This window comes from Scyliorhinus torazame, chromosome 4 (genome assembly GCF_047496885.1).
Source record: "Scyliorhinus torazame isolate Kashiwa2021f chromosome 4, sScyTor2.1, whole genome shotgun sequence".
Lineage (NCBI taxonomy): Eukaryota > Metazoa > Chordata > Chondrichthyes > Carcharhiniformes > Scyliorhinidae > Scyliorhinus > Scyliorhinus torazame.
In genome coordinates this window covers 123,006,489-123,018,697 of record NC_092710.1, presented here as the reverse complement: position 1 = coordinate 123,018,697, position 12,209 = coordinate 123,006,489, and the positions used below count along the sequence as shown (strand labels likewise).

Genomic DNA, 12,209 nt, shown 5'->3' with positions numbered 1-12,209 from the left:
TTCTATGTAATCACTGACAATTCACAAATAAGATGGTTCTGTGACTGCTGGAAATGTTAGGTGAGCTTAATCCAATTATTCAACGAAAACCATGTCTAGATTGAGTCAGACCACCGTAGGCGGGGTTGTGAAGGAGAGCCTTTTTACACATTGAACGGTAATGACCTGGAGCTCGCTGCCTGCTCGAGTGATGGAAGTGGAGAGAATCTATGGTAACAAAAGAAAATTGAATAGGCAGTTGAGGGATATAGATTTGCAGGGTTGGAGCAGAGAATTAAGCATGATTGGATTGCACTACAAAGAGCTGGCACGGAGTCGATGGGCTGAATGGCTTCTTTCTGTGTCCTAATGCTTTGTAATTCAATTTAAAAAATAACCACTTAGTTGTTTTTGTTGGCTCCGTGTTTTGAATTTTGTCAAGTAATTTCTGATTTTGTTTTGCATAATTATTTGTATTTGTTAAGGGGAAGTATTAAAAACAAAAAATGAAATGCATTTAGTTTAATTCAGTTCTAATTTTAAAACAGAGAGAGTAACCATCCTGCAGAAAATGGAATCAGATAAAAATTGCACTTTAATTTGTTTCAGGTTTAAAAATTGATTCACACTGGCTCCTCAGAATCAGGGCTTAAGTTACTATGAAGACTGTTGATATTATTGTCTCATAATATATGTATGTAAAGACATCACAACAAGCGCATAGGACAGTTAGTAAAATTTAGGATTAATTAAAAAGATTTGAGACCAACAATCAATTATACAAAGTAATCTTCCTGCATTTTCCATATTCTTGCCAGATCAAGTCACAACCATCTTCTCCCTCTCTCGTCACCCTTTAACCCCATCCCTTGACCTTATTTTGATCCTGGATCAGGCCCTCAAATCTTTGGTATCGTTCAGTTAGAGACTAATAATTTTTGGTTAACGTAGACAAAGTTTGAGATTCGAAAGACACTTGATAAGAGAATAAAGTCGCAAGATTCCACAGGTTTTAAACAAACCAAATTAAACTTTACTACACAAGGTCAGAAAGAGAAACAATTTGGAACATCTATGTTATACTGTAACATTCAGGGTTAGCATGAGGTACGTGCAAATTAACAAACAAACACACACAATAAATGCACAATAAATGGTAGATGCGACCAAGACAGATTCCATTGATTCCTCGATAACCGAACTAGAAATTACTAAACACTGTGAGCCAGCCAAGTTCATTGAAACTCTCTCTTGAGAGAATGTCGGGCGGGATTCTCTGACCCCGCGCCGGGTCGGAGAATTGCCGGCGGGCCGCGCGAATTGCACCACGCCGGCACGCGATTCTCCGCAGAGCGGAGAATCGGCGCCATTGGTGCCTGCGTAGTTGGCACGGCATCGGTCGCGGGCCACTATACGCGGCCGTCCCACTGAGTCTCTGGCCCGGATGGGTCGAGTGAGGCTGTAAGAAAAGAGCCGAGTCCCGCCGACGCTGTTCTAACCTGCTCTGGGCCGGCGGGTCCTCGGTGTGTAAGGGTTGGATGGCAGCCTTTGGGGGGAAAGGGGGGGGGTCCGACTTCGGGGGGGGCCTCCGATGTGGCCTGGCCCGCGATCGGGGCCCACCAATCGGCGAGCCGACCTCGTGGCTGGGGGCCTCCTTTCCTACGTGCCAGCACCTGTAGTCCTGCGCCATGTTGCGACGGAGCCGGTGCATTGAAGGAGGCCACTGCGCATGCGCTGGTTGGCACCGGTGCCACTGCGCATGTCCTTGTTGGCGCCGGGCAACTGCGCATGCGCAGATCCCGCGGTGCACAGTTCGCGCTGGTATCTGCAGCTGGAGTGGCGCGAACCGCTCCGGCGCCATGCTGGCCCCCTGTAGGGGCCACAATTAGTTGTGGGAGCGGCCCATTCACAGTCGTAAAACATAACAGCATTTACGACGGTGTGGACACTCTGCCGTGCGATGGGAGAATCCCGCCCGATATCTTTACTTTTGAAGATCTCGCCTCGGAATTCTCCCCTAAAGTAACTCCAGCTTGGATGGCATCAACAACGACCATCTGTCAGAGTTTCAATCGCGTCCTCCAAGATTCTATTCCCCTGGATTCATCAGTATGCACTCAAGCACCAACCTCCAAGCACAACTTCTGCTCTTCAACAGAGCCCAATACTATTGCTCCAAAGGGTTATCTTCATCCCAGGGTCCTGCAGCACAGAGTCATCAACCTTCTTGGATCTTCAGGGATTTTCGTGACCCTTCTTTGATTGCCAGGGCTTCTTCTGAACCCTCACCTGTCAAAGTCTGCCAACCACTGCCTGTTTTCTGCTTGGAGCCTCTCTCCCTGCTCCTCTTTCTTCTTGACTGGGACTTGCCTTTGGACCTCACCCTGTACACGGTCCCTGATAACATGACTGGGATTATCACGCTGTTTCTTTTTTTTCTACTTTTAAGCAGACACATTGTTGTCAGGATGGCTGAGCCCTTTGACTGCCGAATTGGGCATGTACCACTGGCTCTCGGCCCGCTCAAGCGTGAAGCTCCAAGTTGGATCTGCTCACAATCTGAACATCAAAATAGCAATGGTCCAGAATTTGTGCTTCAGGTCTCAAGCCTAACTTCAAGTTCGGTTTCATTAGCTAGGTTAACACTCCTGTTAGGAGTTCACAATTCTTTGTCTGCTGATACTATAGGATTTTTAATACTATAATTTCTTACAGTTTCCCATGCCTTGAGAAATAAGTATTCTTATTCACTTCCCATGGCTGATACTTGGCTAAACTTGCTATTGCTAAGTCATTGATGGGTTTCCCAAATTTCTTGCTTAAATACCAAAGGTAACACATTAGAGCTCCTAGAATGATCAGAAACATCGACACAGACCCATGAGCTGCCACCAAGGATAAATGTCCAGTAAAATGTGCTCACTATCTACTTGGGTGGGTACTCCACACCTGCAGATCAACTCACAAAATTCTAATATACATATGGTTCAAACAAAAGTTTATGCATGGTCTTTCAAGATTCTTTGTCCCTCAGTACACCTGTATTCATCTTTAGATAATTCTCATGAGGTATTATTTCTGCTTGGCCTTCAATTGTCTCAATCCAAGTCCCTTACTTAATTTTATTCCCCCCCAACCATGATCGATGTGGTTAGCTCTATCTTGATTGTTTTAAAGTTAGTTCCTCCATGGGGTATGTGTCAGTGCTTTTATGGTTAAATACAATTGTCTCACTCTACAGTGCACATTAACCATTTCAAACGACCATGAGTCATAGGAGCAGAAGTAGGCCATTCAGCCCATCAAGCCTACTCCGCCATTCAATCATGGCTGATATGGTTCTCATCCCCATTCTCCTGCCTTTTCCTCATAACCTCTGATCCCCTTATTAATCAAGAACCTATCTACCTCTGTCTTAAAGATTTGGTCTCCACAGCCTCCTGCGGCAAAGAGTTCCACAGATTCACCACCCTCTGGTTGAAGACATCCCTCCTCATCTCAGTTTTAAAAGATCGTCCGTTCAGTCTGAGATTGTGCTTCTAGTTTTTCCTGCGCACTGACACCAGAATCCCAATATCGTGCCATGCAGGCTGTACGATACAAACTGTTCTTAGACGTTCAGGTGATCTTAACAAAATATCATGAGGGTATCAATCTCAAGATCTTTGCTTTTCTCTAATCTCTACCTGAGATGCTCCGATTGTTTCAGGTCGTAGCCAGACTATCATCAAATGCATATATCGTAAAAAATTTATAGGTTAAAATACAAATGTCTCCAAGAGAAAGCTAGCAATTTACCAGCCTCAAATATACTTTCTTTCACTAGAATGTGCATTGATACCAGATTGTATATTGCATCAAATACACCCAAGGTGAGTTATTCCAATTTGCATTTGGTGGTGTTACTTTTCCTGTATCTACCTCCTACCCTTGATTACTTCCTTGCCTTCAACTTTACATATCCCATTAGTTACCATCTTATTTCCTTCATTAGCCTTGGAGAAACATTATTGTTTTTAATAAATATTTTTATTCTCCTTCTTTTTCACATTTTCTCCCAAATTTACCTCACCAAAAATAATCAATAATCAGTAACGGGCAATGTCAATCCCCATATCAATAACAACAATCCCATCCTCCAACCAAACCCCCAAACATTAGCCCGCATGTTAACATAAACAAATAACAAAAAGGAATCAGGAATCACCCATAGTTACCATTAACACATGCAGCCCCCTCCCCCCCCCCCCCATCTACAATGTTCGATATAATACAATTCTCAAAAGTGCACAATGAATAACGCCCATGAATTGTAGAATCCCTCCATCCTTCCCCTCAGTTCAAATTTGACCTTCTCAAGAGTCAAGAATTCCAGCAGGTCCCCCCGCCATGCCAGGGCACAGGGTGGAGAGGTTGATCTTCATCCCTACAGGATCCGCCTTCGGGCAATTAATGAGGCGAAGGCTACAACATCTGCCTCCGCACCCATTTTGGAGAAACTTTATTAGCCAGTGCAATATTATCATATCCTTCGAACAGAAATCAGTCATCTCCATTTCATTCCAGGCATTGGCATATTTTGTTTTGTTTTGTTTGTTCTTAATCGTAGATTACCTATAATTACTTTTAAATAACCTGTTATACTGTATCTGTCATTTTATCATTTCAAAATTATCCCAAATGCAAATAGCATTTGACAGATTTTGTTCCTGCTCAATTTAGTTCTTCTCAAGAGAAACTTTTTTTTTGATACTCAGGAACCACCGAGACTGCTTGACATTAGTTTTCTTTTGAACATTTGATTATCCCTTACATAAATTCTTTTTTTTTTTCTCTATAAATTTAGAGTATCCAATTCATTTTTTCCAATTAAGGGGCAATTTAGCATGGCCAATCCACCTAACCTGCACATCTATTTTGGGTTGTGGGGGCGAAACCCATGCAAACACGGGGAGAATGTGCAAACTCCACGCGGCCAGTGACCCAGAGCCGGGATCGAACCTGGGACCTCGGCGCCGTGAGGCAGCAATGCTAACCACTGCGCCACTGTGCTGCCCCTGAAACATTACATAAATTCAAGTGCTTGGACTAGTAACTTGTATCAATTTATTTTGTCAATTCTAATATCAGGAACAATTATGGTCAGGCTTGGTGGTTTTGAATGGTGCTTCTGCATTAGAGACAGAGGCGCTTGCAATCAGTTTAGAGGCAATTTGTACATCTTCCATTCTCAGGCATTTTGTCTCGGACGATTCCCGATATCCTGAATGGTTCAGGTCAGCTCTTTGGAAGACATAGGGCTGGATTCTCTGTTCCTAAGGCTAAGTGCCGACGCCAACGGGGGATCCGTGGCACGATGGATAAATCGGCACAAAACCCTCACCGATTCCGCTACTGGTGAGGGGCTAGCACCGCTGCCACGTGAAACACCCACGGATTGCGCGGAAAACGGTTGGAGAAACGCCGGGTCCCATGCTGCACATGCGCAGGAATGACAAGCTGCAGCCCCACGTACGCCTACCCCCCCCCTCCCCCCCACAACCCCCACACACACACACCGATCGTACAGAAAAGATGGTGCCGGCCGTGCTGTATTGTGTACTCACCCAGGCCAACCCCACAGCCCACCTCCTGGCCACCCTCCACCACTCCCCCCAGCCCAGGTAGAAGCCCCCCAGCCAGCGGTACGGTTCTCGGCCGAGTGTGGCGTCGCTGGACACTGTCCGCATGCCCTCTCTCTCTCTCCACAGCTGCCATGCCAGGCTCACTACCGCTAAGACCACACGTGGCCCGCGCCGTTGGGAGCTCGGCTTATCGGGGGCGGAGCATCATGGGTGCACTGGCTAATGACATTCCAACTGTTGCAACTGCGCACGGCGCACATGACACCGACTTGGAGGGGCGGGGCATTGCGACTTGGTGACAAACTGCCGCCTGCCCCGATTTTGTAGTCAGGAGCCATTCTACGCCCGATCGCCGTTCCCGATTTCGGTGTCGGACAATAGAGAATCCCGCCCAAAGCCTTTGGTCCAAATTGCCACCATGCTATACTTTAATTCTCAAAACTGCAACATCAGTATCTATGTGACTTGAGTAAAGTTGCACCACCTGTTTAAAAAAACATAAATGTTCCATTGTGGCATTGCCAAAGAGCCATCGGGTTAATTTGTCCAATCATATCTGTCAATATAGAGATTTCAAAGTATTAAAACCCAATTTATAAATTTGCATTTAACAATACAATAGGTGTGTGTGATGGATTTTTGAAAAGCGATCAGCAGAAAGGGTTAACTTAGTTGCTTGTTTGTGGAGTGGGAGGGTTTGGGGAAAAGAACTTCTCATTTGCACACAATTACAACCCTCCTTTTAACGTTTTTTAAAAAACTCTCCATTTATAAAGTAACCAAATTCCTTTTTAATCTTTTATTTCCAATTAATTTGGGATTTATTTTCTTCAACTTTGCCGATCTTGTCCCTGGGAATTTAAACCAACCAGAATTTTTATTAACATGATCAACTTTGAAGAAAAATATTATCATAGTCCAGTGCAGGTTAAGTGGATTGGCCATGATAAATTGTCCCTTAGTGCTCAAAGATTAAGTGGGGTTATGGGTTTACAGGGGGGAGTGGGCTCAGGTAGGCTGCTCTTTCAGAGGGTCGGTGCAGACTCGATGGGCCAAATGGACTCCTTCTGCACAAAAAAATAACATATCCGCGCGCATATCCTTTCTTACGAAGGCTGACTCTTTGCATTTTCTATCATCCCCTTCCCTTCCTTGTACTTGTGCCTTTCACTGTCTCTCACTGAGTGTGTGTGTGTGTGTGTGTAACCTGCTCGCAGGCTTCTGCTGGTGATCTGAAACGCCTGCTAGAGAGCAGTGGAGGAACATATCCCTCCCACTCTGTACAGAGGGCTATGAACCAGTTGGCAGCTCACTGTGGTATGCTTGAGTAGGGGGGGGGGGTTCCGTGAAGAGGACTGCACACGTGAACCTGCCTGTTTATTCCCGAGGCCGTTCTATGAGGCTTCAACATGCTGCAAGACTGCATTGTTTATTTGGACAAACATACATTGGCAGCTACTGTTTTCCGCTGTAGTTTTCTGCCAGAGACGTCCCGAATGCATACAGGCTCCAAGTAGCCCCTCATGACTCAAATCAGAAAACAAGTGGTGCAGGGCTTGAAACACTTTGACATACAGGACACGAAAACTGCTACTTATTATTGTCATATGGTCCTGAGAAGACGTCAATTAAGTTTACCAGTGCACTTGAGTGGCTACTATTGATGTTTATACAGAGAGGAAAACATTAGAGGGAAACTGTTTTGTGATTAACATTTATAGGACGGATAGAAACCCTTTGACTGAGCTGAGTCCTAGCAAGGGCGAATAATTACAAAGTGACAATTTTCAGCAAAGTAAAGAATTGCTCGTGGGTGACAACGAAGTATCGATTTTATATTTCAAATACCGATGAAGTTTTATTCAACACACTTGAAAGCAGGATGGCAATCGGTGTTTAATGATGCCCGTTTGCTTACGGTTGACTGAAATGAACATGTGTGGGAACATGTTCTACAAAGTTTTTTTTCTCATCAACCAGAGTGTTGAGGAGCTTTCAATCTGTTTGAATTGTTTTTGCCTCTGCAGTCTTTTTGCCACTGGACTCGCAATCCACTGATTTGAAGTAATAACCCAAGCAATGTGAGTTTAAATCCCACCAAAGCAGTGTGAGACTTTGAATTCAGCCTTAGAAAATGGAACCTGGAAATAAAAGGCTGCTATGTGTGAACATGACCGTGAAGCTGTCAGATTGTTGCTAAAATCCAATTGGTTCACCAATGCCCTTCGAGGAATATATTATATATATTGTCAAGTTTTCATGACCATATTGCTTTCACTTATTTTCTCCTTTTTTACTTATTACAGTCAAGCACTTCTTCTCGTACTCCTGATAACCTCACTACTCAACCACTAACTTTCACAATTGGGAATGGAGAATCCAGCCTTGCTGACCTGCGACGTGCTTGCAGTTCATCCTTGTTAAATAAATCTTCACTCTGTTTTCCCACCAAAACAAATTCAGAAAAGAAATCCTCCAGTTTACCCAGGTCCACTTTCTTGACTTCTTCCGAGACATCCTTTTTATCTTCCAGTTCCTTGCCCTCAGGCCTTCATACAAAGTCCCTGTCCCCATCAGCCTCTCCCCTTAAAAAGTCTAAAACGGCTTTGCCTTCCTATCCCCCATCTCCATTACTGAGCTGTAGTGATTTGCAGTCTTCCCCAGCCTGGTCCTCCTCATCTTTACCTTCTTCACGATCCACCATGTGCTCTTCAACTTGTGTGCAGTCATCACTCCATTCATCCAGTCAGAATATGCGTTCTCCCACTTCGCAGCAAATCTCACACCATTCTCTTAGAATTCTCAATGATTCCAGTCTGACCTCAACACCCACTAATGTCACCAGATCTGCTGTGGTATCTTCTCCTCCAACTCAGTTGTCATTGTTGACTTCAATTCTAAGGTCTGGAAAACGGCCTCCTCTGCCATCCAAATCTTCAGAACCATCAAAACTAGTCTCCTCGGCCTCACCCCTGAGCAACATCGGTTCCCAATCTTGTAGAAAATCTCCAATTCCGACAACGCCACAGCCGACATCTTCCTGTCAAAAAGCCAGAATGCTTTCCTCCACTCCAGGGAAGTCTCTGCTGGATTCTTCGGGAATACTTGGAGGCATTTCTTCAGCCTCATCTGGGTCTATAGCCTCTCCTTTGTCCCCAGAGCCTGGGAAACATTCTGTTCATTCCTCGTTTCAACCTTTATCTCAAAGACGTGGAAATATTTCCACAGAGACGGCTCAAATTCCATCAGGCACCTGGTCCGGAAAGCATAATGCTGATGGTTTGAGTCCAGGGAATTCCACAGCCTCACCAGCTTCAATGCATCATGGCTCAAAACTTCTTCCATCGCCCCATTGTCCTTCCCCAAGACATGGACTGCTTTCCCCTGGCACAGCACAGTTGTCTTCACATTGTTTCTCACCAATCAGCTCCTTCTCTCCAACGCAAGAGCCGATGCCTCCTTTAACAAGCCCCACTTTAGATAATCTGCCCTTTGAAAGAGCCAGTAAAATATCCCCCACCCCACATTATTTGAGTTTAAATTACTGCCCTGCAAAACTTGGCAGTCTGTCTCTTACTACAACAAGTCCTCACCTTTCTCCTTCTGCACGACTCTACAATATTTCCCCCTCATCAGAACATTATGTTTCATCTTCCACAACCCCCATTTCTTCATCTCCTACTCCAGTTAACTCTTCCCCACAATCTGGTTCTATTACGCCTACTCCTCTAAGTGTTAGTTCTTTCTTCTCTCCCCAAAGATCAATTTCCATTTCTCCTGCCCCAAATCAAATCACCTCCCATTCCTCTTCCCATTCCCCTACCCCAACTTATTCTACCCCACTAAGACCTCTTTCACCAGGACAGTTACCTTGCCATCTTTCCCCTTCCCCTAGATCCAATGCTAGTGTCGTTACTCCGGCTCACTCTGCAGCATATTCCTCTAACCCGAGGCTTGATATAACATCAACTGGTCCAGCCCAGTCCCCTCCACTACCAACACATTTCTCAAGGTCTGACGCACAATCTCCAGCACAATCCTTATCCTGTTCCACTGAGAATGTGACTAAGAAACCAGAACAAAAGGTACTTTACATCTCTTTCTTTTGCATGTTTATAGATAATGATGAATACTGTTTAATTGGAATGACCCTTTCATCCTTTGCTCTTATTAATTAACCTGCATGAAATAATTGATGTTCGGTGAATCTATTTAGATGGCTAATCTTCCTCTTCTGGCACTAATGAGAAAGAATCCTGCATTGCTTTAACTTGCCTGAGTTTGCCAGATTGCTATCTCAATATTTTTCATTCCTATTATCTTAAATACTGATTCTCTGAGCTTTAAAATTTGCTCAACAGGATTCTTGTGGAATAAACATTTCCTCCCTTTTAGCATAATTCTTTCGAGACCTGGGGTGAGGTACTGAAAATTGCTCCTTAATTGGCCCTTTTTTAAAAAAATAAATAAATACTGCATTGCAAATGGAAAGCAAAGTTAATGGACATTATTGGAGATGGATTTATTGCAAGATTACAAAAGATGGTTTGTTACCACGTTTGCAACTCACTTTATAACCATAATATTATAGTCTTCAATCATCTCTGTTCAGTAATAAATCTTTTTTGCTATTTTTACTGCAGCGCCAACATTTCACTGCTTGTTCCTTTTTTTTTGATTATTTCCCTCACTTCTTCTGCAGTACAAGATCAAGTCAAGTTATAAGGCTTTTGCAGCAATACCAACAAACACACTGCTTTTGGAGCAGAAGGTCAGTGTCAGCAATAGGAAACTTTGCTTCAATAGTACTGCTTTCTTCTTTATGAAAATCGCTTATTGTCACAAGTAGGCTTCAAATGAAGTTACTGTGACAAGCCCCTAGTCGCCACATTCCGGCGTTTATATGAGTCAACAAGCATTAAGTAGACTATTGACAAACTTTGAGGTTGCTGATGGTGGTTGGGAGAGGAGTGAGCGAGGTGAATCCTTTCTGTCATACAGTAAAGGATCTTAAGCTCACATCATGTTTAACAATATTAGAAATGTTACTGCATGTTGAATGGTTGTCGTGAGGTGGATGTCTTCCCAGTATTTTGTTCTGTAGTATGATGTGTTTTTTACAAAGGATTCTTACTCTGTCTTGTGAAAGTACTTCCTTCTTGAAAACAAAGGACTCTTATACTGCATGTACTCCGCTCAAACATTAGAAGCTTTCTTGCATGTCTTTTGTGCAATAACCAGAATACCTGCAGTCGCTGTCTTGTCAAAGTAAACATGCATTATCACAGTTCTCTGTGTCGCTCTCTCTCTCTGTGTATCCATGAAAGTGGAGGTGAGTGGGCAGAGTGGGAGGAGGTGCGTGTGGAGGGTGAAGGGGGGTGGATTGAAAGAGGTGGGCCCTAAAAGGTGGGAGGGGCACTCAGCGACCCCATTTGCTCATTTGGGGAGGGGGGGGGGACAATGACCCAAGGCCCCGAGGATGGATGAGTGTAGGGCCAGGTCTACCTCATTCTTGGATGGTGGGGGGAGGGGTGTAAGGGAGGGTCACGTGGACTTTTGGTGATGGGAGGGGGATGTTTCCCCTCTGGTGTTGAGGGTTGGAGGGATTGCCCACGCCGGTGGGGGGGGGGGGGGGGGGTCATGATTCTGGGATTGAGTGACCCACAACCTCACCATGCGATCTGGGCACCCTTTAAAAATGGCAGCCCGATCTCTCAGGAGCTGGTATTGCCGCCGACTTTAGTTCCCCACTGCGGGAAAAAATTACTCGTGGGACTTTTCAGTGAGATATTCCCCAAGCTTCAGAAAAAGGATGAAGTGTGGGTGAATACCTGTCTGGATTGCATAAAAACACCCGGTGGGAATCACCCTGCCAAACACGCCCAAAATGACACTTCGTCATTTTTTGGGAGTATTAGACCATAAGACCATTAGACATAGGAGCAGAATTAGGCCACTTGGCCCATCGAGTCTGCTCCGCCATTCAATCATGGCTGATATTTTTCTCATCCCCATTCTCCTGCCTTCTCCCCAGAACCCCTGATCCCCTTATTAATCAAGAACCTATCTATCTCTGTCTTAAAGACATGCAGTGAATTTACCTCCACAGCGTTCTGCGGCAAAGAGTTCCACAGATTCACCACCCTCTGGCTGAAGAAATTCCTCCTCATCTCTGTTTTAAAGGATCGTCCCTTTAGTCTGAGATGGTGTACTCTGGTTCTAGTTTTTCCTACAAGTGGAAACATCCTCTCCACGTCCACTCTATCCAGGCCTCGCAGTATCCTGTGTGTTTCAATAAGATCCCCTCTCATCCTTCTAAACTCCACCGAGTACAGACCCAGAGTCCTCAAACGTTCCTCATACGACAAGCTCTTCATTCCAGGGATCATTCTTGTGAACCTCCTCTGGACCCTTTCCAAGGCCAGCATATCCTTCCTTAGATAGGGGGCACAAAACTGCTCACAATACTCCAAATGGGGTCTGACCAGAGCCTTATACAACCTCAGAAATACATCCCTGGTCTTGTATTCTCGTCCCCTTGACATGAATACTAACATTGCATTTGCCTTCTTAACTGCCGACTAAACCTGCACATTAACCTTAAGA

At 44.6% G+C, this 12,209-nt stretch overlaps 1 protein-coding gene across 8 annotated transcripts in view; it reads left to right on the top strand.

Moving 5' to 3' along the window:
- mlip (muscular LMNA-interacting protein) overlaps positions 1-12,209 on the top strand; it is a 354,543-nt gene that overhangs the window by 239,643 nt on the left and 102,691 nt on the right. For 7 of the 8 annotated variants that reach the window (XM_072498570.1, XM_072498573.1, XM_072498571.1 and 4 more), the window contains 2 exons: positions 7,910-9,688; positions 10,306-10,374. In XM_072498570.1, coding sequence (XP_072354671.1) covers positions 7,910-9,688; positions 10,306-10,374 — 1,848 coding nt within the window. The remainder of the gene's footprint in view (positions 1-7,909; positions 9,689-10,305; positions 10,375-12,209) is intronic. The other variant, XM_072498569.1, reaches the window with a different exon arrangement.